General features: G+C 37.4%; 1 protein-coding gene across 1 annotated transcript in view; it reads right to left on the bottom strand.

Moving 5' to 3' along the window:
- Positions 1-3,063: 3,063 nt before the first annotated feature.
- Positions 3,064-26,477, bottom strand: part of LOC137298385 (uncharacterized) — a 60,990-nt gene continuing 37,576 nt past the window's right edge. The window contains exons 5-18 of the mRNA XM_067830639.1: positions 22,987-23,274; positions 21,736-21,860; positions 21,307-21,404; positions 19,313-19,338; positions 12,145-12,228; positions 11,622-11,666; positions 11,215-11,288; positions 9,017-9,103; positions 7,105-7,269; positions 6,431-6,532; positions 6,161-6,265; positions 5,411-5,548; positions 5,007-5,099; positions 3,064-3,159 (exon numbers count right to left, since the gene is read on the bottom strand). Of these exons, the coding sequence (XP_067686740.1) occupies positions 3,064-3,159; positions 5,007-5,099; positions 5,411-5,548; positions 6,161-6,265; positions 6,431-6,532; positions 7,105-7,269; positions 9,017-9,103; positions 11,215-11,288; positions 11,622-11,666; positions 12,145-12,228; positions 19,313-19,338; positions 21,307-21,404; positions 21,736-21,860; positions 22,987-23,274 (1,526 nt within the window). The remainder of the gene's footprint in view (positions 3,160-5,006; positions 5,100-5,410; positions 5,549-6,160; positions 6,266-6,430; positions 6,533-7,104; positions 7,270-9,016; positions 9,104-11,214; positions 11,289-11,621; positions 11,667-12,144; positions 12,229-19,312; positions 19,339-21,306; positions 21,405-21,735; positions 21,861-22,986; positions 23,275-26,477) is intronic.

The raw sequence follows: 26,477 nt of genomic DNA, 5'->3' as shown, positions 1-26,477 counted from the left end.
CTGTTGCACAACTCATTGTATCAGGTGATCAAAACTGATGTGTTTGTTTAAGGAGGCGGTGGTGTAGCCTAGTGGTTAAGGCATCCTCTCATCTCGCCAGAGGTACTGTTTCTATCCCCACGTGGTTACATTGTGGGAAGCCCATTTCTGGTGTCCTCTACCATACCATTGCTTGAATGTTGCTAAAATGGAGTAAATCTAAACTCCCTTACATTCAATCACTTGGTACAATGATTGCAATCATTGTATAAGGATGCTTGATATCACAAAGTTGTCTGGTCCAGACTGGGTTCATTGTGGACGAGGAGCCTACTGCTTAACTATAGCTGAATGCGCATTAAATACATGAAACAACAGATGAGTTGTGCTTTAAAAGCACAAGCATTTATTTACACCAAAATACATTTTTATTTACATCAAGATATTTTATTTTACATTATTTTACACAAGTTAATACTTGATATAGTCTGACAGTTTTACAACATACCTCCGATGTTCACAGGGTTTTTCATTTACTGGTGCTAACAATATCAGTGAACCATTTGAAAAAAATACAAAATCATTTGAAAATCATCAGAAAATCATGCTCTTGGCCTCCTCCATTGATTGACAATAAGTGAACCAATAAATAGACAGGAATCAGAAATCAGTGGTGCCAGCCCTTATGCTTTGGGTGCCATTGTTACGATTTTCACCAATATTTTGTGCCATTACAGTTAATGATTGAAAATTACGCTTTTCTGCTTGTTTTACGTAATTCAATAAAATGGATAAAATTTTACAGGGAATAGTTTTGTAACATGCTGGTGCAGGGTTCAGATTGGAATTGCTCACCCTTTATAGCATGCTCATTCCAATTGGCATCTGTGCAGAAATGTATGCATTCATATGTAAGGATAAGCAGTTACCCCATATAGGGTCAGTTCTGATGCTTAAAAGTTTTGTTAATCTGACGCTCCACAGATTCATGGACACACCTGAACATGTAGAGTAATGCTAAACTACTTTGTGTAGTAAATAATTTATGAGTGGTGGGGACGGGGCTAGATGCCAAGTCAAATTCATGTACGTACAGTGTGACAGCATACCTGCAACCTGCATTGACATCCTGGCCTAAATATTCTGGACATGATTATAGATAGAGTGAGGTGTAAGTATTCTGAAATATATATAGTATATATCATATAAGGAACTAAGAGAAACAAGCTACCAAGAGCATCGCCACTGGCCAGCAAGCGTAGAATTACAAGAATTAAGTCAGAGAAAGTCAAGGATTCCTTCTGTCAGGGATGACAGATTGATTAACAGACAGATTGATAATGAGATAGATAAATGGATTGATGTACTACTTGAAGGGAGTATAAGAACACCCACCAGTTGCTACTATGGCCCACAAGGGTACAATGTGTGAAGCCCATTGTTTGTGTTCCCTGCCGTAATATTGCTAGAATATTGCTAAAAGCGGCATAAAATCATTCCCACTCACTCGCTATGACCCATTAAACACTGTCATCTTATGAAAAAAACAGGTTGTTTTGTAGGGAGGGATGATAGATAGTTAAGACATTTTAGTTCAATTCTTTCCCTTGAGGAGTTTAATGTTTATAGTGAAGGCTTTAAATGTCAAATCAAGCAAACAACATCATGGACGACACTTTCATGTTTATTTCATAGAACAACATTTCTATACAGATTCAATACTCTGTGGAATATACAAGTTGTCATCCATAAAGTCAAATGCTTCAATTGACTCAGCAACTTCTAGAATGCCGATCAAACAATGAAGTCGAAGTTCATCTTGAAAGTTTCTCTTGAGTATGATGCTGTACATTTGTGTACAGTCACTGAACATCTGAACAAGGAGATGCATGAGGTCACTTATGTTATCACATAATCTTGTATTTACAGTATATCACAATATATCACAGATCTTGCTTACAAGTTGTTAGGATAACACCCAGAACTTGCTCAGAAATACACATGTATAGTCATGGTATACGGTACATCTATCAGGAATGGGAAATATTTATGTCACATTCTGAGAATGTCCCTGGAAATGCACATTGATCCTATTTTTGACCTTATTGCCTCAACAAGAGCATAAAACCAAACAAAAGGCTCCTTGTAATTTTTGACATTGGGATAAAAAGTGGTATTACTGGTATGTCTTTTGTGTGCTGTTATGAAGTCCCTGATCCTTTGAGGGATGCAGTGAGGAACATTATCAGACATGTGATGATGTCTTTCTTGTCTTTATAGATCTAACAGGGCCTGGCAATTAATCTGTGAACAAATAGGACCAGAGATATGTAGAACAGGCTGCCATTGAACAAAGCAATCGTAGCGCTAAGGTGCTCATAACTCCCATACTTTAACATGGACTTACGGTAGTCTCACTACTAAAGTTGTTTTGCACAACAGCACCCTGATCTACACAATGTGTATCTGTGTCAAAACACTGTTAAACATATTTAACATAAACCATCCAGCTTTGGTGGTTTATCACAGTGATCTATAACTTTCATATATTAAACAAATTAATATAACCCATCCCCTTTCATTGGTATATCACAGTAATCTATTAATGTCATATAATTATACATGTAATACACATGTATTAATAGAACGTTTAACTGTGGTCAGATACAATACCATGTGGATATTACATAATGTGTTCTTGGTTAGATTGTCTCCACTAAGTGTATTGAACTATTTGATTGGGGATTTATGGGGTGTTTTTTCAGTGAAGATTGACCTCACATTTCTGGAACTAAATCCCCCAATATGTTCATGATCCCTAACTTGTATTGTTCTTCCAGTGTATTATCACCTGTGTTCTGGATAATGAAGGATTTCTATCATGGGGAAAGTATTCCACATCCAGTGTTGCTCAAGGGTGATAACTCTACAGGAAATCTGTGCATCCTGACAAACAGTTCAAGAGTTTGATGATAATCAGTTCCAAATACATATGTTCACACAAACTTTGAACATCACTTATTGCTGACTCATGAAAGGTTCACAGGGTTGTCTGAAGTTCTCCCACCAGTTCGTCATCAAATATTATTTTTTTGTTGTTAGCTTTTCTCCTCGAGGATCACTCGCAGCAGCTTCCCTCAGTCTCTTGATGTACTCAGCACCCCACTCTCGCAACAGGTTCTACAATAAGGAATAACTAATTGATATACTCAGCACACCACTCTTGCAACAGGTTCTACAAGAAGGAATAACCAACTGATGAACTCAGCACCCCACTCTCGTAACAGGTTCTACAATAAGGAATAACCAACTGATATAATCAGCACACCACTCTTGCAACAGGTTCTACAATAAGGAATAACCAACTGAGATACTCAGCACCCCAATCTTGCAACAGGTTTTACATTAAGGAATAACCAACTGATATACTCAGCACCCCACTCTCGCAACAGGTTCTACATTAAGGAATAACCAATTGATATACTCAGCACCCCACTCTCACAACAGGTTCTTCAATAAGGAATAACCAATTGATATACTCAGCACCCCACTCTTGCAACAGGTTATAGAATAAGGAATAACCAATTGATATACTCAGCACCCCATTCTCGCAACAGGTTCTACATTAAGGAATAACCAATTGATATACTCAGCACCCCACTCTCGCAACAGCTTCTACAATAAAGAATAACCAATTGATATATTCAGCACCTCACTCTTGCAACAGGTTCTACAATAAGGAATAACCAATTGATATACTCAGCACCCCACTCTCGCAACAGGTTCTACATTAAGGAATAACCAATTGATATACTCAGCACCCCACTCTCACAACAGGTTCTACAATAAGGAATAACCAATTGATATACTCAGCACCCCATTCTCGCAACAGCTTCTACAATAAGGAATAACCAACTGATATACTCAGCACCCCACTCTCGCAACAGGTTTTACATTAACGAATAACCAACTGATGAACTCAGCACACCACTCTCGCAACAGGTTCTACAATAAGGAATAACCAACTGATGTACTCAGCACCCCATTCTCGCAACAGGTTCTACAATAAGGAATAACCAATTGATATACTCAGCACCCCACTCTCGTAACAGCTTCTACAATAAGGAATAACCAATTGATATACTCAGCACCCCATTCTCGCAACAGCTTCTACAATAAGGAATAACCAACTGATATACTCAGCACACCACTCTCGCAACAGCTTCTACAATAAGGAATAACCAACTGATGTACTCAGCACCCCATTCTCGCAACAGGTTCTTCAATAAGGAATAACCAATTGATATACTCAGCACCCCACTCTCGTAACAGCTTCTACAATAAGGAATAACCGATTGATATACTCAGCACCCCACTCTCACAACAGATTCTACAATAAGGATTAACCAACTGATGTACTCAGCACACCACTCTGGCAACAGCTTCTACAATAAGGAATAACCAATTGATATACTCAGCACCCCATTCTCGCAACAGGTTCTTCAATAAGGAATAACCAATTGATATACTCAGCACCCCACTCTCGCAACAGGTTCTACAATAAGGAATAACCAATTGATATACTCAGCACCCCATTCTCGCAACAGCTTCTACAATAAGGAATAACCAACTGATATACTCAGCACACCACTCTAGCAACAGGTTCTACAATAAGGAATAACCAACTGATGTACTAAGCACCCCATTCTCGCAACAGGTTCTACAATAAGGAATAACCAACTGATATACTCAGCACACCACTCTTGCAACAGGTTATAGAATAAGGAATAACCAATTGATATATTCAGCACCTCACTCGTGCAACAGGTTCTACAATAAGGAATAACCGATTGATATACTCAGCACACCACTCTCACAACAGATTCTACAATAAGGAATAACCAATTGAATCTTTTATTATACTCAGCACACCACTCTCGCAACAGGTTCTACAATGGAATAAACAACTGATATACTCAGCAGCAACATGGCTTCCAGTTCTGGCACTGAAAAGGCAGTGGACTCACCTCACAGTATTCATAGGTTTTCCTTAGAGAAAGGTGGATACCTCTCATCTCATCATCCCTGAACACATACTTGACAACCTCCCCTGGGACTGGCTGAAACAGGAAGTAACAGGGTATATAAAGACAATGCTACAGGCAGTTGTTCTTGGCCTCAGATGGTTACAACATATTCACATTTTTGTTTCATACAAGGGAAGGTGGGGTAGCTCGCTTGTCATACCAAAGACCTGGATCAGATTCCTCATGTGTACAATGTGTGAAGTCCCTTGCTGTGATATTGCTGGAATATTTATAAAAGTGACAAATTGCTAACTGACGTTCAGTAATATGACTGATATACGATTGAAATCAACATTAAACTCACTATTCTTCAACGTTCTGTCTTCAACAGATACATTGTTTACCATTATTGGCTGTCCTTTGGGTCCTGAGGCTTTGCGAACTACATACAGCATCACAGTGGACAGAACCTTGAGGTTCCGCTGATGGGTGTCACTCAGGGGTTCTGTAGAAAGACCGTAGTCTATAGGCTTCAACAGCAACTGTAAGTAAAGATTGATCCTGTCATTTCACAGTACCTTTTCTTTGCAAACCGAGAGTGACCAAGTTTAGTTTTGTGCCACATTCGGCAATATTCCAGCTACAATCAAGTCTCATTAATCTGACATTGTCTGTTGCACAGCAAACTACCAGATTAACGATGATGTCAGACTAAATTAATGAGATTAAATTACATTTATTCAAATTGTCACCAACAACAGCATAGGATAAAGCCAACTGTCAGATACATGGAGGTGGGATTAATGAGACTTGACTGTATATGACTATAACTGAGTCTGGACCATACAATCCAATGATCAACAGCTTGAAAATTGATCTACTCAAATGGGATATGATGACATGTGTCAGCATAGTCAGTGAGCCTGATCACCTGATCCCCTTCGTCATCTCTTATGACAAGCATGGGCTACTGAAGACACCCCAAGTTATGGTGATAGTCTGTCAAGTCACCAAGCCTGACACACAATCCAGGGAGCTACTTCATATAACAAGTATGGGTAGCCACATTTCACTGAATTTGGAGAGTTCAGTTTTGTGATTTGACATTTGATCTCTTCTGTTGACAAAATCCTTAAGTTTGTCAGAATTCTTACAGTTGTGATTAGACTTCTGGAGACGAAGATGCCAACCAACAGCAGATACGCCTCCTGTTGTCCGATATTTGTTGTCCTGCCTGAACCATTGAACTGGAGGCGGTCCTACAGAAATGAAGATTATATCACAGAAATGGACAATAGCAACATCTACTGCACATTTAAACAAGAGTATTTTACAGAACTTTGGAATCATATGGGAATATAACTGTATTGTTAAAAATGTTTGCTTTAAGTAGATTTCTTTGAGTAGAGTGACAACAAACTCACCAGTTCCACTTGCCAGAAATATCCATCAGGAAAACGTTGGCCATTCTTGATTAGTTCAAATACTGCAGCTTTTCGATGGGTTCCCAACACTCCTGACCTTGGCTGAAACATTGTGATTAGGGGAAGCATAAAAACCATCATAACTCCCTATAACACAGCCATACCTATCTCAGCAAACCATGACCTCTGTGATGTCTATCTACCATGACCTTGACCAACCCGAACCTCTGTAAGGTCAATTTACATTAACCCCTTAGACCTGAACCTACCTCTACCTATCATGACATCTATAGTGTTCACATACAAAATTAAATGAATGCAACCTCTTCCTGTCATGGGATCTACCATGTCCTTAGTAATGTCTGGCTATGACAGACTTAGTGATTTGACACCTGTCATAGTCTGAGTGATGTCTACCTATTATGACCTCTGTCAACCCTAACTATAATCTGTGATGCTCTCTTCCGACCTACCATGACCTCTAGAATGTATGCCTACCATTGTCTACATTGTGTCCAAACTACCATGATCTCTGTGAACTGTACCCACCATGACCTCTCTGGCCTCTGCCAACCTTGGCCTCTGTGATGTCTACCCACCATGACCTCTCTGACCTCAACTGACCTTAGTCTCTGTGATGTGTACACAGCATGACCTCTGTGACCTCTACCTACCATGATCTCTGTGATATGGTAGGTTAGGTTTTCCACAACATAGGCAAGTACTTGAAGCAGCTGAGCCTGGTCTCGTGTGATGTTGCGTCCTCCCACCAGTGATGAAAGGTCTTTCGCATTAGGTCCTATGATGTCACCCATCACAGGATATATATTGCCAGTTGGCTGAAAGAAAATATTAAGACTGAAGGTAACATTTTGCACTGGTTGAGCCATGGGGGTCAGGGGTTTTGAACCCCAAAATTTGAAAATTCCTGGATGAGCCTAAGATATAATTTTGTTTGTTGTCGAAGTGAGTGAGTGAGTTTAGTTTTAGGCCGCAGTCAGCAATATATGGCGGCGGTCTGTAAATAATTGAGTCTGGACCAGACAATCCAGTGATCAACATGTCGGTGAGCCTGATCACTCAATCTTGTTAGTCGCCTCTTACGACAAGCGCAGTCGCCTTTTATGGCAAGGATGGGTTGCTGAAGGCCTATTCTACCCCGGGACCTTCACAGGTCGTTTGTTGTCGAAGACAGCAACCACCAAATACCAGTAATATGCTGATGGCCAGTAAAACACAGTGAGCAAGTATGAACAATGTTTTATTACTCGCCCGTTGAAGATACTGCAGTGTAATATTTTTACGGCAATATTACACTAGTGTAATACCGCTTGACATATGACGTCAAAATGGTTCAAAGTTGTGACGTCACAATGCTAATGTAGCTGTCACAGTTTTACCAGACGCTGCTTGACTCGCTGAAAGCTGAGAGTCTTCACACTGTAGGCAATTTCGCCGCAGTTTCTGTCAATTTATGTTGGCGAGTAATAAACAGAATACTAAAGTCGCTCCTGTGAAATACCATTTTTATTAAACTCGTTAAAGATTTAGTATTAAACTCACTACCAAATCATTAACTCATTTCATTTAATGAAAAAAAATGGTATTACACGGAAGGTTGTTTAGTATACTCTATTCATGTCACTGTGCTGCCTTGACACACATTCCGACAAGTATGTGTGTCCGACAACCAATTCGACAAGTCTGTGTGTCCGACAACCAATCCAACAAGTCTGTGTGTCCGACAACTAATCCGACAAGTCTGTGTGTCTGACAACTAATCCGACAAGTATGTGTGTCCGACAACCAATCTGACAAGTCTGTGCATCTGACAACTATTATGACAAGTATGTGTGTCTGACAACCAATCCAGCAAGTCTGTGTGTCCGACAACTAATCCGACAAGTCTGTGTGTCTGACAACTAATCCGACAAGTCTGTGTGTCTGACAACCAATCCGACAAGTATGTGTGTCTGACAACTAATCCGACAAGTATATGTGACTGACAACCAATCCGACAAGTCTGTGTGTCTGACAACTAATATTGTTGAAATTTTTTTTAAATGTATTTTTTTAAACAACACATATACTATTATACTAAGATACTTTAATACTAACTTGGATTTTGTCTTACAAACTAGCACCAACTGACATTAAAATCATCTTTGCCGACTGGCCCTTGAAGATAAAAAACTTTATGAATGTTCTGTACTCATACTTATCCATTACGACTGTTTCAATCAGGGTATATGTGATTAGATGTCACATGACCAGAACCAGGAACATTTGCATGTCAATATTATGTTCATGTGTATGATATAAACCATTCTTCAGTTTCAAAGAGTTGTCTTTATCATGCACATATCAGAAGTATTTTAGCACAAACCTTTTTGATAGCCTCGGTTGCCTTGCATAGATTTTCAAAACAGACAGGCAAATGTATATGAGATGGTCTGGATTGGAGAATAGGTTCTAAATATTGGTAAATTTGTGATCAATGGTTTTATTGAGATTTGACAGTATACTGAAGGTGGGCTACAGACAAGCCATGCCCATTTATATGGTTTTCAGAAAAGTTATACTCACATTGAGATATAACCGGTGAAGGGCTGCAACTATTTCTTTCAAAATAATCCCAAACAAGAACACACTACTTGGTCTACTGCCTTTATTCTGAAAACAAAAAGGAAACTGCAGGAATTAACCGCAGGAAAAGACACTATATTAAAAATAAATAAATATTTGATTCTAGTCATCAAGAATAACAACTGAATTCATGAAAGAATACAGTTTGGTTCACTGAATATGCTTATGGATCAAAACAACATTGACCCAGATAACTTGTCGATACCCCATGGGGTATTAATGGAAATTATTACACGATCAAGTTTGTCATATGACTTATACAAAATGAGTGTGAAATTTGTATTGCATGAGTGAGAGTATGACACGCTTACTTGAGCATAATAATTTCTTTATTATCTATTTCAGTCATGCTCATTTGTACAGTAAAATACTGTATAAGCAAGTGTGTGACTCTCTCCACTGACATCATGTTCAATTGTTTATGACATCACAGACAACAAAATACAGAAACAATGGTTGCTAGTGAGGCAAACGTGATGTGCACATATGCACACATGATAAATATGGCACTGGTTATGTTTCACCATAATTTTAATTAATTTGAGGTCTATACGCCATCAACAATCGTTGGACACCTAGAAATCCACGACTCTTTTGTGCATGTTAATTCATTAGTGCTGTGAGTGCATTTAGAACATCTTGTTATTAGAAGATATCAGGTATAAGAGTGAGTGAGTGAGTGAGTGAGTGAGTGAGTGAGTTTGATTTATACTGCTTTGAACACTACCCTGGATATATCAGAGAGTTTCTACTTAATGTGGTGTGACGTCTACACTGACAGTAGTATTGTGATGTCACAGGCAGAATTAAGAGCTACTATTTAGTTCTACCTGATGATGGGGCTAGAACAAGCTCTGAAATGGACTCCAGAATAAAAATAGCATCTTCTAAAATACCAGTAAAGCATCCAGTCAAGCATCTAATATGTTCCTTCGAGCTTCATCCCAGTGTGTCACACCTTTGTTCACCTTAGTTCCCAGGTACAGCTATAGATTAGTAGATTCCTCACTGTCTCTGTTTATCACCATTAATGCATTATTCTAGCATGACACTGTGTGATACTCAATTGTGATTGGCTAACACATTCGGTTTTCAAATGATATTTAGTGGTCTAAGGACCATAAACCTGAAAACACTGTCTTCTAATTAATTATAGACTGCTTCAATGATGGAGAGACAGGAAAGACAATGTTCTTGTATATCTGATTGCATGTCAGTGTTGCCATTGACAACAGAGAATGTCAGACGCTGTGAAAATGTTGAGAAAAGGATGAAATAAGAAGCAGAAAAATGAAAAATGTCAGCAAAGAGAGTTATAGTATTCATTATATTTATTTCCCTCTCTTCTAAAAACAAAACAAAATACGATTAAGAATTAAGCACTAGAAATTAATTAAAACTGGATACTGAATGAGAGAAAATACAGAAGAAAGCAAAGTGTGTAAAACATAAACAGTAGAATGGAGTTAGTTGTAAGAAAAGGTTTCAAAAATGTTTATTACATATTTTTTAATTTTACAATGTTTAAAAAAATATTGTGTGCTTAATGTGCATGCTAACTCTATAATTTAATAATTCAAAGCTCATGCAAAAGAAAATAAATTGCATGAAAACAAGTGACCAACAGGTTAGAAGGTGTTGAAGTCTATAAGGAAGAAACAATGTACTTACAACTTCACGTTTCATACAAAGCTTACTTCATTTCAAAATAAATATCAACATTTTAATGCATTCATAGGAAGATCAGAATGTAATAGACTCTTGTCTCTTAAACAGGCTAAATTTATTTGAGGATTTACATGGAAGAAATTTTGCTACTGAAAATTTTGAAACTGTTCAATCTAGTATAAGAAAGACGGCAGTAAATGAACACCTATGGCTGACAGCATATATCATTAAGAGATGGAATATATAAATCCAGATTTTAGTGCCATATTCAAAATGCCAATAGGATTAAGTATGGGGATTGTAACAGTGGAATGCAAAGTTCCAGTCTTATAAGACTGAATTAAAGTGATTGATAATTTGTTTGTGTTCAGTCTCTTTAAAATATCTTAAATGATTCGTCCATCATAGCTGAAACTATATACTGAGACTGCTTTATAAGGTACATGTTTCTTCCTGTGTTAGTGTGTTACCTTCTTGACAGAAGCTTTTAGACAGGCAATAAACCAAGCACAATACGCAATATGACGGATACGCCGAATTCCCTCTGAAACATAAATGCAAAATCTGTAGCCTTTAACCAGAAGAAATCTATATTCATATAAAACAAATCTACCAACATTCCATTTTAGAAATATTATGTGTTTTTTGTTTGTTTTCTGTTAAAGATAAAAACATATGATTCAGTGACTACCCTGTCCAATTAGAAATAATATGATTTTTCTGTTTAATATTTGTTTTATTTTAAGATAAAAGCATATGATTGGGGTTTGTTTTCACAATACATGAAAATTTGTATTGTCTGTGACTGACAGTGGCTGAATTTCACATTTACTCCCACAGATATCCAAAATAACTAGGAACAAAAACAAATACTTACTTGATCCAGGGAATGGATAGTTATTTACCTCTAAGCGTCGTATTGCTGAAATGTACATCAAATAAAGTGTAATGTTGTCACATATCTTTCAAACTTTACCCAAAATAAAAACACACAGATTACTTTAAAGCTGAATCTTGTTTATGGTCTGAGAACGGATACTTCCTAAACATGTAAAACAGTGGTAGGGCAGAACTGATTCCTGTACACACCACTGTTTTGCTTTTTGTTTACAGAACTAAAAATTTGTCCCCAAATTTAAATCATTATTACAATCCTCATACTTTACATGTTACAATACACCCTCCATTACCCATGCATACAGTGTAGACACCCATGGCTTGCAGTGTACAGCCAATCTCAGACTTATACTCAACACTATATAACTACACTTTTTCTTATTTTAATTGTGACTAATGATTTTCCTTGTGTATTTAACCTATTGTGAGTTTTCCAAAACTGTTCCCAAATAATAACATGACTGATTCATGATTCACCCGGACAACTACAATGTTATACATACGGATGGCAGGATCAGGAGTTTTCTTGGAATTGGGAGGAAACTCTCCGTCATATTTTCTTCTGAACCTTGACCTTCCCCTAAACCCTGTGTAGAAGCAGTTTAGACATGCAAACATACAACATCATATAACTGGCAGGTGAGAGACATACAAACAGAACAACAGATCTGGCTGATGAGAGATGTACTAACATAGAGCTACATACCTGGCAGGTAAGTGACATGAAAACATACCTGGGAGGTGAGAGACATACAACTTTAGAACAATAATATACCTGGCATGTAAGTGACATGCAACACACCAGGCATGTAAGTGACATACAGAAAACTATATTTTATGTTATATCATGGCCTGTCAATCTGATGTGTGGAAATTTGGAGATTATGCAGGTTTCAAAGGTACAGGGCTTTGTAAACCTAGAATCATACTGGTTCCAGCCAGGACTCTTAACCATCATGTTCAGGTTCCGGCAAGGAAAGAACTGTATATTCAAATTTTAAACCCAGGCTTATATCTTTAAGGCTAGCATGCCCATCTGGGGCCTGTTTCACAAAGCTTTCATAAGTCTAAGATCTCGTAACTTTTCTCGTAGCATCCTTAGCTCCTGTGTTACAGTATAGGAGATACAATGGATACAAAAAAACTTACGCGATCTTAGGCTATGACAGTTTTGTGAAACAGGCCCCTGATCAACAGTATCTTAGGGATATTTCACACATTGTTCCCAAAGAATGTTGTTGCACAGATACTGGAAGAAGTGCCATTTTGATCTTTCATGATTTCTAGCACCCCATGTCTGAGAGAGATCGCCCATGTCTGAGAGAGATCGCCCATGTCTGAGAGAGATCACCCATGTCTGAGAGAGATCGCCCATGTCTGAGAGAGATTGCCCATGTCTGAGAGAGATCGCCCATGTCTGAGAGAGATTGCCCATGTCTGAGAGAGATCGCTCATGTCTGAGAGAGATTGCCCATGTCTGAGAGAGATCGCCCATGTCTGAGAGAGATTGCCCATGTCTGAGAGAGATTGCCCATGTCTGAGAGAGATTGCCCATGTCTGAGAGAGATCGCCCATGTCTGAGAGAGATCGCCCATGTCTGAGAGAGATTGCCCATACTCATAATGCTCTCCTTTGCCTACTCTCTTATCCTGAACTGTGGACAGCAGCAATCACAAAATCAGGACTGCCTGTTCAGCTTCTTGGTTAATAATTTGGAAAAGATGCCACAGTATTCCAACCCTAGAGCACAAAAAAAGATCCAAAGACCAGGATAAGTTCATGCCTTGCAAAATAGGGATAGGGTCTCTTCGGGTGATGAGAACTGGCTAATAATATTACATATAGATCTGAATGATGCATGTAGGTCTTGGTCTGATCCTCAATGTGACATTACATATAGATCTAGATGATGCATGTAGGTCTTGGTCTGATCCTCAGTGTGACATTACATATAGATCTAGATGATGCATGTAGTTCTTGGTCTGATCCTCAGTGTGACATTACATATAGATCTAGATGATGCATGTAGTTCTTGGTCTGATCCTCAGTGTGACATTACATATAGATCTAGATGATGCATGTAGTTCTTAGTCTGATCCTCAGTTTGACATTACATATAGATCTAGATGATGCATGTAGTTCTTGGTCTGATCCTCAGTGTGACATTACATATAGATCTAGATGATGCATGTAGTTCTTAGTCTGATCCTCAGTTTGACATTACATATAGATCTAGATGATGCATGTAGTTCTTGGTCTGATCCTCAGTGTGACATTACATATAGATCTAGATGATGCATGTAGTTCTTGGTCTGATCCTCAGTGTGACATTACATATAGATCTAGATGATGCATGTAGTTCTTAGTCTGATCCTCAGTGTGACATTACATATAGATCTAGATGATGCATGTAGTTCTTGGTCTGATTCTCAGTGTGACATTACATATAGATCTAGATGATGCATGTAGTTGTTGGTTTGATCCTCAGTGTGACATTACATATAGATCTAGATTATGCATGTAGTTCTTGGTCTGATCCTCAGTGTGACATTACATATAGATCTAGATGATGCATGTAGGTCTTGGTCTGATCCTCAGTGTGACATTTACATATAGATCTAGATGATGCATGTAGTTCTTAGTCTGATCCTCAGTGTGACATTACATATAGATCTAGATGATGCATGTAGTTCTTGGTCTGATCCTCAGTGTGACATTACATATAGATCTAGATGATGCATGTAGTTCTTGGTCTGATCCTCAGTGTGACATTACATATAGATCTAGATGATGCATGTAGTTCTTGGTCTGATCCTCAGTGTGACATTACATATAGATCTAGATGATGCATGTAGTTCTTAGTCTGATCCTCAGTGTGACATTACATATAGATCTAGATGATGCATGTAGTTCTTGGTCTGATTCTCAGTGTGACATTACATATAGATCTAGATGATGCATGTAGTTGTTGGTTTGATCCTCAGTGTGACATTACATATAGATCTAGATTATGCATGTAGTTCTTGGTCTGATCCTCAGTGTGACATTACATATAGATCTAGATGATGCATGTAGGTCTTGGTCTGATCCTCAGTGTGACATTTACATATAGATCTAGATGATGCATGTAGTTCTTAGTCTGATCCTCAGTGTGACATTACATATAGATCTAGATGATGCATGTAGTTCTTGGTCTGATCCTCAGTGTGACATTACATATAGATCTAGATGATGCATGTAGTTCTTGGTCTGATCCTCAGTGTGACATTACATATAGATCTAGATGATGCATGTAGTTCTTGGTCTGATCCTCAGTGTGACATTACATATAGATCTAGATGATGCATGTAGTTCTTGGTCTGATCCTCAGTGTGAGATTACATATAGATCTAGATGATGCATGTAGTTCTTGGTCTGATCCTCAGTGTGACATTACATATAGATCTAGATGATGCATGTAGTTCTTGGTCTGATCTTCAGTGTGACATTACATATAGATCTAGATGATGCATGTAGGTCTTGGTCTGATCCTCAGTGTGACATTACATATAGATCTAGATGATGCATGTAGTTCTTGGTCTGATCCTCAGTGTGACATTACATATAGATCTACATGATGCATGTAGTTCTTGGTCTGATCCTCAGTGTGACATTACATATAGATCTACATGATGCATGTAGTTCTTGGTCTGATCCTCAGTGTGACATTACATATAGATCTACATGATGCACGTAGTTCTTGGTCTGATCCTCAGTGTGACATTACATATAGATCTACATGATGCACGTAGTTCTTGGTCTGATCCTCAGTGTGACATTACATTATAAAAGATAAGGATGGTGCACATAGTTCTAGGGCTGATCCTGCTTGTGATTTGCATTTGAGTTTGGCTGAATGTGTAGTGATCCACCAACATACACAGATCCTAGAGATCCGTGGATCTGAAGGTTCCAAATGTAAGGGCCTGTCAGTATGATACTGTGCATGTGTTGAGATCCATTCATGTGATTACATTCCAGACATCTGTGGACCTGAAAGTTGCAAATGCATGGTGGACCACTCAACAACATGATAGTTCCGAACACATCTGGGTTCTGTGGGTAGCCATTTTTGTATTCTCGAAGGACTGTGCTCAAACTTCAGTTGCATATTTCTGTGTACATTCAGAACTTGCAATAAGTGTCGTGTCTGAAACATGTCTTTGTGTATCAAATTTTTACATAGCAGAATCACAAAATCTGAGCCACCAGAGTTAAGACTGACGTTTGAACAACTTGACTAAAACTTGCAAGGACTTCCAGTTTGAATGAGCACAGTCCCTCTTTAATTATTGCTGGACCAGCACAGTCCCCCTTTAATTATCGTTGGACCAGCACAATACTCAAATGTGATGAGATCCAGCAATGTTCCAAATAAAACTGCTTGGTATATTATGTTCAATATACCAATCATCTCCCCAGATTGCATTTGCTAGTGTACAATCATAAACAAAAGAAGTAACTATCAGACTACAACCACAAAGGTCTTAGCTAAATGTGAAACAGAAATGTGCAAAGTGAATATTATATATTGAAAAGAGTGATATAAGAAAATGATGTTAGCATATCTTCTGTACAACTGAATCTCATCGTGCAGTATGCCTCAAGAGACCTGTTTTCTTTTGTTAAATTCCTGGATCCACTTTTCACTGGGCAACCTTAGTGCTAAGATGATTGTAAGTTTACTTTAAAGTAGTCCTGAAACTGGATTGTGAAATGGGACAATTTCAAATGTATTTGAATGTCCAAGTAGGATTGGAAGTATTCTTACTTTCATCTGTCAACTTTATCATTTTAACTTATATTTCTAAGACTTTCTGACCCCAAAACAAGCAAACCAATAATTCAGAAGCATTTTCAAAATATTATCATTAAAATTCACGGCATCATTTTGTCTTTTCTGTGTTTGACCTTCTTGCATTCCTGGGGCCACATGGACCAAGCAATCTTAGCAGAAAGACCAACATATCTCCCATACTTTAACACAGACTTACAGTAGTCTTAGTACTAAGATTGGTTTGTGCATGTGGGCCCTGATCTGTTTACTGTTCTTTTTCTATGTTTTCATAAATTCTCTTCATTGTGTATTACAACACAGACTGTTAGAGAATTTACTAGTCCAAATGTGGGATATTTTTCAGATGAATACTTGAATGTGTAGTTGACTAATTATAAGAAAGATATCACTTTACGGTACAGAACTCACTTAACTGAGACTGGGGTAAGACATATATGCAGAAACAAATAAACACCTTGGCTAAACTAGCCACTACGTTTTTAAGATGAGTTGGATTGAATCTAGGAGAGCGTGAGTATGGTTTTACACTGCTTTTAGCAATATTACGGCAATCCCACGGTGAGGGACACCAGAAATGGGCTTCACATACTGTACCCATCTGGTGAATTGAACCCAGTTCTTCAAGTGAAGGTTTAACCACTAGGCTATCCCATCGCCCAAGATCATGATAACACTGATACTCTGATATTACTGATACTCTATAAGTGTTATAAGCATAGTAAGATCTTTGTATTAATAAGAAATATGGAAGCTCATTATTTATTTTTTTCTTTCAAAATAATTTCCATTCCATAAATTCAATATTATAACCCATGTACAAACAAACAAAACTAATTTTATTTCATACACTTTCACATAACAAATATATATAGTTTACAAAAATTCCACACATGATATGACAACAGATCCACTGTTTTAAGTTGTTTATTATAATGGACAATTTTGTTTTGTTTGATAACCAATGAGAGCCTTCCACCTTTCTCCTAACGTACACAAGTGACAGATGATATACTCACTCAGGGTGCTGTGCTCAGAGGAAGAGTGCAAAAAATAACATAATTGTTAGTTAGTTGTTAGTTTGCAAATCAGTAATGCAATTCTAGTTGAAAACATGTTAATACTACTTCAAAAATAACAGAGAAACAATAAGTTGAAAAATGTTAGAAAAACCAAAAGAAAGAATACTCAGACAGATGTTAATTTTCTTTCAATCAAAATATAACAACAAATTTGTATCTACATTGAAGTTTATTTCTCACATATGTACAAAGGACGTTTAAGTTTCATATTGTCCATTAGCAACAAACCTTATTGGAGATTGTTCTTAAATGAAGATTGTAGCTTTAACAAATTTGGTAAAGTGTCAGGGTCGCTTTGACAAAGTAAACCAGGCATTTTGACAAAGGAGCAGTATTGTAACTAATTTTCCCATTTGTAGAATAATGAATAAATACATCTACATTCTTATTTACAGCTAACTTTGGCGTAGCACCATCTATGTACATCTATTACTTCAAGTTATGTACATAGTTATCAACAGCTGATTAGTATAGTAATAAACACACAATACTTGATGTGTAAATAAAATATTCAATTTTATCATTAAAGAAAATTTTTAAAATTCAAAATGTTATTTTTAAAAAACATATTTTGAAAATATCATTCAGTGGCTGTATAGCTATCAAGTTCGATTAATTCTCAGTGCAAAGTTTAGCACCGAAATGAGTGACGAATGTCATTACTACCTGCTTCCATTTTTTTACAACAGTAATTTTTGATAACCGAAAAAAGAATCCGAAAGAGGAACTATTGTAAAATGGAGACTACCTTTACTACAGGAGAGGCATATCAATGAAATAATATGTCTACACATAATCTATATATTTTTCAATTCAAGCATTCCAACTCACAAATCGCAGTCTTTAGTCATAAAATTGGCACAGCTATGTGACATATCACAGTCATTCAAGAACTGGAAATATCATATACTGACCAATCATATTTGAATACCCTTATAATCAAACTGACCAATCAGCTTCAAGATAACTTGAGATTCAAAGTATGAGTGGTGCAATTTGCTGAAGTGAAAGAATATGATTGGTTCAGAACATAAGGTGGGAAGACTCTCCTTGGCTCATCACTATGGCAACATCCAAGGCCAAGGGTTAAAAGTTCAAGGTCAACAGGTTCTTGGGAGGTGTCAGTGGTATACATAATAGTTGGATCCATCGTCATACATCATGTAGGGGTTACTGTAAGCTTTCACTGCAATTGCAAAGAAAAAAACATACTGTGAGACGTAAATATATGCATCATGTCACATGCTTACTTGCATGGGAAAATAAATAATATGGATTCTCAAGAAAGGGCCAAAATGTTTTTTATAAATCTTAGTACATTTAATTTATCTAAAACTCATATATTTTGTAGAAAATTAATACATTTATTAATTTTCCTCACAATTTTGATTGTACATGAGTTATTATATTTCATTCTAATTTGTCATCAGTCTTTATCTAGCTTACACTGTGGTCCATGGAATGGATATGATCTAGTTCAGGGACCCATCATTTCACATTCTGGAAAGTGCCTGAGAGTAATGATTCATTGATTTCAGTCACATCAAACATATAATTTTTCTCAACGAACAAGCCAAAGAAATTTTTCTCACATCCCATTTCTTTCAGGATATCAAGTTCATCTGATGAACAATTTTTCTTTCTGTATGTAAATATTTTTGCAAGACTTTCAAGAAAATGAAATGGTCACTCCCTTGTCCCTGAAACGGAAGGTTGTAGTTAGCACATGCATGACAAGGGGTCAGGATAACTCACCTCCTCCTCCACCTCGTGACCCTCTACTGAAAAGGATAAAAACCACCCCTGTAAACAATACATAGAAATACAATACACGGTTATAGTCACATGTTAATGCACAAATAAGAATAAATTAAGTAATAATCATTCAGAATTATAAGTAATCCCAGCACAATGCACCTACAAAAAGTATTAACATGGAATATTCGTTGTCATTAATAATTTTTGTTTAAAGCTGTCTCACATCAACAAAAATGATCCGAAATAGGATGGAACGTATTTGATTAAATAATGCAAACAACATTAGAACAATTGTGTCTGAATATTTATTTACTGAATGTAACGTATGACATTAAGTGACGATTTGTTTTCTTGAAAAATACTGATAATGACACGATACAAGAACATCCAACACTACATATGTCAATGCTCCCTATCCTCTGAGTTGGGTTATTATAATAGCAAACTGAACAAAATTTCAGCTCCATCATGGTGTTACCACCTCAAGAGGGGCCGAGTCCGAAAAATGTCTTTGTCATGTAGTACTTTTCTCATACCCATTAATGAAAGCGTGGTAAAAGCAAATCTACAAATCTAATGTAGGTGCTTAAAATCCAAGATCTTGTGGTTCATGCATGCTTAGAGGATGTCAGATTGCCACAACTCTGAGATGCAAATTCAAGACCTTGGCTCTCATGCATGGGCCAAATGGACGTGATTCTGCTCTGCACCATTTTAACAAATAGACTTTCTCAACATGTGTCAGGCCCAATGGTTCAGACACCATTGTCAAGACTAGGCACCAAAGCTGTTAGTGTCCATTAAAGTGAACATGTTAATAAATTAATAAAACTGTTTTAGTTTCACATGCACACACTATTTTAGAGTATAATCAGTCAGTCCATGTGTGTAAAAAAAGTGATTCATCTAAAAAAATAAAGATATTTGACTTCAGGGTAGTCATGACTTGTTAATATATTAATCATATGTATAAAAAATGGTCAGTCTAAGTAAACTTAGCTTAAGTACTTTTCGTTACACTTCACTACTGAGTCTAACAAAACCTTATGGGAGGTTGTGTCAGGTAACCTTTGAGATTGACCAGTCAGAACACAGCTTGCCAAATCGCAAAAGTGGACATTCGCCATACATTTTGAATTTTTTATACTGAAAAGGTTTGTACCTGAACGATTCCAAATGTTATTTAGCTTATGCTTGCTTCTGAGCGATGCACACATCACATGTTACAACCATGACAACGGTGAGTAAACAGTCGCTGAAAATAGTGTTTTTTGGCATTATTCATTTTTCAAGGATCTCATCATGCGGAAATACTAGCTAATGGTAACCATGTCAACAGACACCCCAAAACGTATATGCTGCAGGTCAGTTAATGTGTTACATGCAGATATTTGTTTGTGGAGAGATCTGTGTCAGTGACCTGAATATTTTGTAAGTCCCTCTGATCCCTAAGTAGTAGCCGTTGTCTGATTTGTTACATCTATTTAACCGTCTCCATTTGATTGGACGGTCATAGGTTGCTCAAAGGTTACCTGACACAACCTTCTACTTGGGTTTGTTAGACTCAGTGGTGGAGTGTAACGAAAAACACTGAGACTAAGTTTACTTAGACTGAAAAAATCCTATATCAACAGCATTAATGAATGAATAAAGCAGAACAGATATAATTATAGAAATTAATAAACATATATATATTGATTCTATTTAAACCCATGATTTTTTAAAAAATAGCTTAATAAAATACCAGGATTAGATGCAATCTACAACAGATACTTTAATTCTCTGTTGTACAAGCTATTGCATGAAAGACTGAATGTTAACAAAGCCCAAGGGGTGAAGATCGGTTAGCCATTCTGACATGAATCACAGATTTCATGACGCGTCATGCTCCTGTCATGTTCTCAAGTAATCAGCAATCATCTGCTCTCTGTTAGTGTGTTAAATGCCGGACAGGCTATTATCTGCTATAACACAGTTACTCTGCAACTTACGACATATCATAGGTTGGCATTGATTGGTGGTGGTACATCATTGGTGCCGCTGGTGCCGCCATGCTGCCATAGTGATGATGGTATACTGGTCTTGGATACTGAAATAGGATATTATTGTTGTCTTAATCCATAGTACTGCTTTTCCAATGGTACTGCCAGATTTTTAAAATTGGAATGCAAACATTTTTTAATCATCAATAACGAGCAGCAAATATTCTGAGGGAAAAGAAATACAGGATTATGTGTATGCACAAGTGTTCCCCTACTTTTTCCAGGTTCCTTTGCAAGCTATGTGATGCAAAGCTTGTGAAGAAACCTTGAAAAAATATGAAGGAACACTTGTCCTTGTGATCACTTATTTTTTTCCTCACCATATTACAAATATGAATTAAATTTCAAGTTAAAAATAAATTTGAGAATAAAGCTTACACTGTATGGCTCTAAGGGTGCCACAGGATACACCGGCTGTTGTGGTGTCATGTTCTTAACCATCATCTGCTGCATCGCCATATGATGCATCTGCGCGTTTTGCATCATCATCATATCCATGAATTCTAAAACATGGAAGAGGAGGAGATTAAAACAAGACTTACGACAGGAGCAGCAGGAATTATTGGTGCGGCAGCTAGGGGCGAGGTTAACGGTGCGGGTGCTGACCCCTGGAGATTCCGCACCATCATCTGCTGCATCGCCATGTGATGCATCTGGGCATTTTGCATCATCATCATATCCATGAATTCTAGAACATAATCATTATTTCCAATTTGGTCAATAAATGTCACTGTTATCAAATGATTTTTGTTGAAAAATCTAACTGATATGATTGTCCAGATTTGATCGTTTTCTGATGACTGTGCTTCAATGGGAATGCTATTTAGTGCAGTTTTGTACCCAAAATATATACTTTCTATACATCGTATTTTAGATGTCAAAGAGTTACTTCTCTTCCGTTTCATAACTGTGAAAGATTCCCATAAGGATTTATCTTCGATAGCTCATGCTTCTCATAAAAGGCAACTAACAGGATGGGTGGTCAGGCTCGCTGACTCGGTTGACACATGGCATCTTATCACACTATGTAGATCTATGCTGATATTTTTGATCACTGGATAGTCTGGTGCAGACTCAAATTATTTAAAGACCCCCATATAGCTGGAATATTTCTGAGTGCGACATTAAACAACAGCAAACAACCAATTCCCTTCACTTTCTGATCGTCTACATGTACTTTAATATCAGTAAAGGAAGTAGACATGTTATGCTAAATCATACTTGTGTATGAATATACAGCGCCCTTTAGAAAGTGGTCAAATGTAGGACATGGTATATTTGGGATTACACTTTCTCTGTAAAGTACTGATTCTCGATTCTAGTACTTAAGTTGCATTGAGTCCATTGCAGGTTTGAACCCACATCCTCATGGTCAGGCACTTAATCATCAACACACAAAGTCAACCGCCTAACTGCCTGTCTCTGAGGGTGCGGGTTCAAATTATGGATGGGACTCAACCCCACAAAAGTACTAGAATCTGTTCTTTACTGAGATCATGTAATCCCAAATATAACATATGTTATACATTTGTAATCCTCAGACAGATTCCTAAAACAAACATCAATATCATTATATGGGCATTTCAATGTCAGTCAAACTGAGACCTGGAATTCTGAGTTAATTCTTACCTCCCTTGTTAAAGAAAGTACTCTTTTCTTCTTTCCGTGGAGCTACCAGATCAACAGTCTGGATTTGTGGGACAGTGGTAATGATAGGGGAAGGGGACGCCATGGCAGCGTAGCCGGGCTGCACAGCTGGCTGAATGATTGCTGGTGGGGTTGCTATGGGGGGTAACTGGTACGTGTGAACAGCTGGAACATCGGGCTGACGGTACTTGTGTTCAATCACGTGCTTGACTTGAGACATATCGGTTCCAATGGGTTGTACCGCTCCTACCGTTCCTACGGCGACAGAACCTGGAAGCACCATCATATAAGCGTCACTGGACACATGTTCTCAAATATGTATTCAATACTGACCAGGCATAGGGGTTAGTATAGTGGGTAAAACATTCACTTGTCAGGTTGAAAACCCAGGTTCGGTTTCCCATGTGGGTTAAATGAGTGAAAACAATTTTGCTGTCCTGTGCCATAATACTGCTTGAATTTTGCTAAAATTAGAATAAAACCTGACTCAGTCATTCACTAACTCACTTTAAGTAATTCAGGACATATTTATGCCTTGGCCAATTTGAAATAGATACTTTCTTTGAAACTTGATTACAAATTTCAATCTTGAAACTACAAATGGTGCTTGAGATGTCATTCATATGAGTACAATTTTATGTGACTTCAGACACCAAGATTTTGTTTCACAAATAACCATGGAGGAATAGAACCCAGGTCTTCAGGGTGACAAGTCAACAATCTAACCACAAGACCACCTCAGAACATGCATTGAGAACAACATACAAGATAGTTGTATAAATCAATGAAAAATTCTAATAGTACTGGTTTACAGATGATTATTAATCATCAAAAAATGCTAACTTTAACAAATTAAATCTAATAAACTGAACATGTACATCACTAGGTAAATATGAAGTGCTACTAACACACCCACAATGAATACTTGGATGATGCTTTTAAGTAACAACGTTAATCTACAAGTGAGAGCATTGTGCCAGTGTTGAAATACTGAAAGACCACATTTAGTTATTCAAGGAAATGACTCTGGAACAATTAGTACCACAGATGATATATCAGAGAACAAACCTGGTGTGCTTGTTCTGTGGATAGTGTAGTGCATCTAGGTGTAGTGTTAGATGGCTGTTAGTATTATTTGATAGAGTGGTCACTTGGAATGACTGCTGTTATTTTTTCTGTGCTTAAGATTGTGCAGTGAAACCTCATCAGTCGGAACCCCACTAATCTGGAAACTTGTATCATCAACTGGGAGCACAGTTGCACAAGACCAAGGGATCAAATCATCATTGTTAATTGGGATGATTTCTGCAGGAGTGCTACTGTTTGATATTATAGGTTTTGCTGTGTACAAAGTATATTTGTACATGTCTAACTTATGTATATTTTGAAAGTGTGATTTCATCAAGACTTGATTTCATGTCCTAGCACTTGAGATACATTCCTTATCTGATCAACTTATTCTGAAATAATGGACATACATATGAAATTTCAAATGATTGTCTTACTTAACCCTGAAAGTTTTTCAGGGGTAACAAAGAAAATAATGAAATAGTCCTCAATCAAAAGTTTTTATAAACTAGCTATGGTTTTCAAAAGCTATCATTCCACAGATGCATGTCTTGAGCACAGATGCCCTTCACAGCTTATAAGAAACTTCTATAAACACTGATTTGTGTACATATATAAGTAGCAATGATTTAATAACCCCAGTGAGAAACATCATTACAAGTCGATGAGATCTTGAAAGTGCCTTGGTGAGAGGCATTTATTTGTGAGTGATGACAACCTGTCACTGATGGCGATCAGTTAAATAACAGCTTTACAGTACAGTACTTCCTATAGAATCTGGTTTGGTAAACAAGCAGAAATCTGCTTATATCAGTACCTTTCCAATACATAAATCATTAAACAAAATACACAAGAACTAGATACAAAACCCACTGACAAATTTAATTACATATGTCCGTTGTTGGTGCCTATAAACCTTAAGTCTGCAGCAACACATCATTAATTGATTGTGCATAATTGTCTAGAATAAATTATCAAATTGGTTAGATTTAAAGATGTATTGATGCAGGGACTCTATTATGTTCTTATTGACATCTTTGTTTGCTAGGTGTATTCCACATAACTGTTTGGAGATCGTGGTCATTTACATAGAAGTAGTATTATTTCTAATAATAACTTGCATGTCAAAAGGTAATGGGCTGTGTCTTCATTGTGACATCAACAAATGCATCCTGGATTGCTGGAAATGTGTCTGTTTACTTTATCCGCATTCAAATCACTACAGCCAAGCTTAAGTCGACAGTGTATGATTTGACACAATCAACTGCCATAATTTAGATCTAGATAATTCCTTGATTCATCATATCTAAGCAGATTTGAATTCATTGATTGACTTAGTGAATACTAAATTGTCAGGTAGTTAATTCTAAATTTTAATTGTGTCAGATAGGATTGAGTTTCCATATATTTTGTCCTACATTGTTTGTAACTTAGATTTAATAGGCTGCATAAAAAGATCAAATTTTTCGCTGGCATATTTTTTCTCAAAAGTGACGAGGGTGGTAGGACTTTTGTTTTTAGTTTTTGATAGAAAAAAGGTGACGAGGGAGGAACACATTTTTATTTATTCTCCCTCAGAATTACAGCTTGGAAAGTTTAGCAGAGTTAATGAGTTGTAGAATCAGTCACACTTGTTCTTACAGACACTCATTCTTGGAGTGGACACAGCCAAATCAAACTAATTTTTTTCACTGGCTATAAAAATTTGTTACACAAATAAAAGTGATGTGCTGATGCCTGTGAAAATTTTTTCTGTTAAGCCATGACTTATCATGGCTGTTTGTTTTCAGAGACAAATTTAAGGACAAGGTCACAAAGGTAGTCAGGTGTGAGATTGATATTTATCTTGAAAAAAATTATGAATTTGATATTTTGCCTTCTTTCTTTCAAAGGCAGTACCTTTGACAGTACTTGAGACATCATGCCCTGAGGTGACAGGCACCTGAAAGTGGTAGCCCAATTGGCTGAGATCAGTGTTAATTATGGCAACCTAACTGTAAGGTACATTTAGGACTGACAACAGGCACCAAACCCTCTGAGTGACAGCAAGCACTGTTGAGACACCATGCCCTGTGTGTGACATCCCCTTAGAGTGACAGCAAGCATGGCTGAAACACCACATAACTTAGAGTAACACCAATCCCTGGGAGTGACAGCAAGCATGGTGTGTGACAGCACTTTAGAGTGACAGCAAGCATGGATGAGACACCATGCTACTTAAAGTAACACCATTCCCTGTGAGTGATAGCATCTCAGTCAGTGACAGCCACATAGCCCTGAGATAGTGCCCAGTGCAGACTTGGTGTTTTGAGTGCTCTCCCTACCATCATTAGTCCCCTCGGCAGGGGCTTTACGGTGGGGACTTGGAGCACTTCGGGGGGCCTGATACATGCACCCTGGTCCTG

Source organism: Haliotis asinina, chromosome 10 (genome assembly GCF_037392515.1).
Source record: "Haliotis asinina isolate JCU_RB_2024 chromosome 10, JCU_Hal_asi_v2, whole genome shotgun sequence".
NCBI lineage: Eukaryota > Metazoa > Mollusca > Gastropoda > Lepetellida > Haliotidae > Haliotis > Haliotis asinina.
Note: the sequence above shows the minus strand (reverse complement) of the source record. Positions and strands in the feature narration are given on the sequence as shown.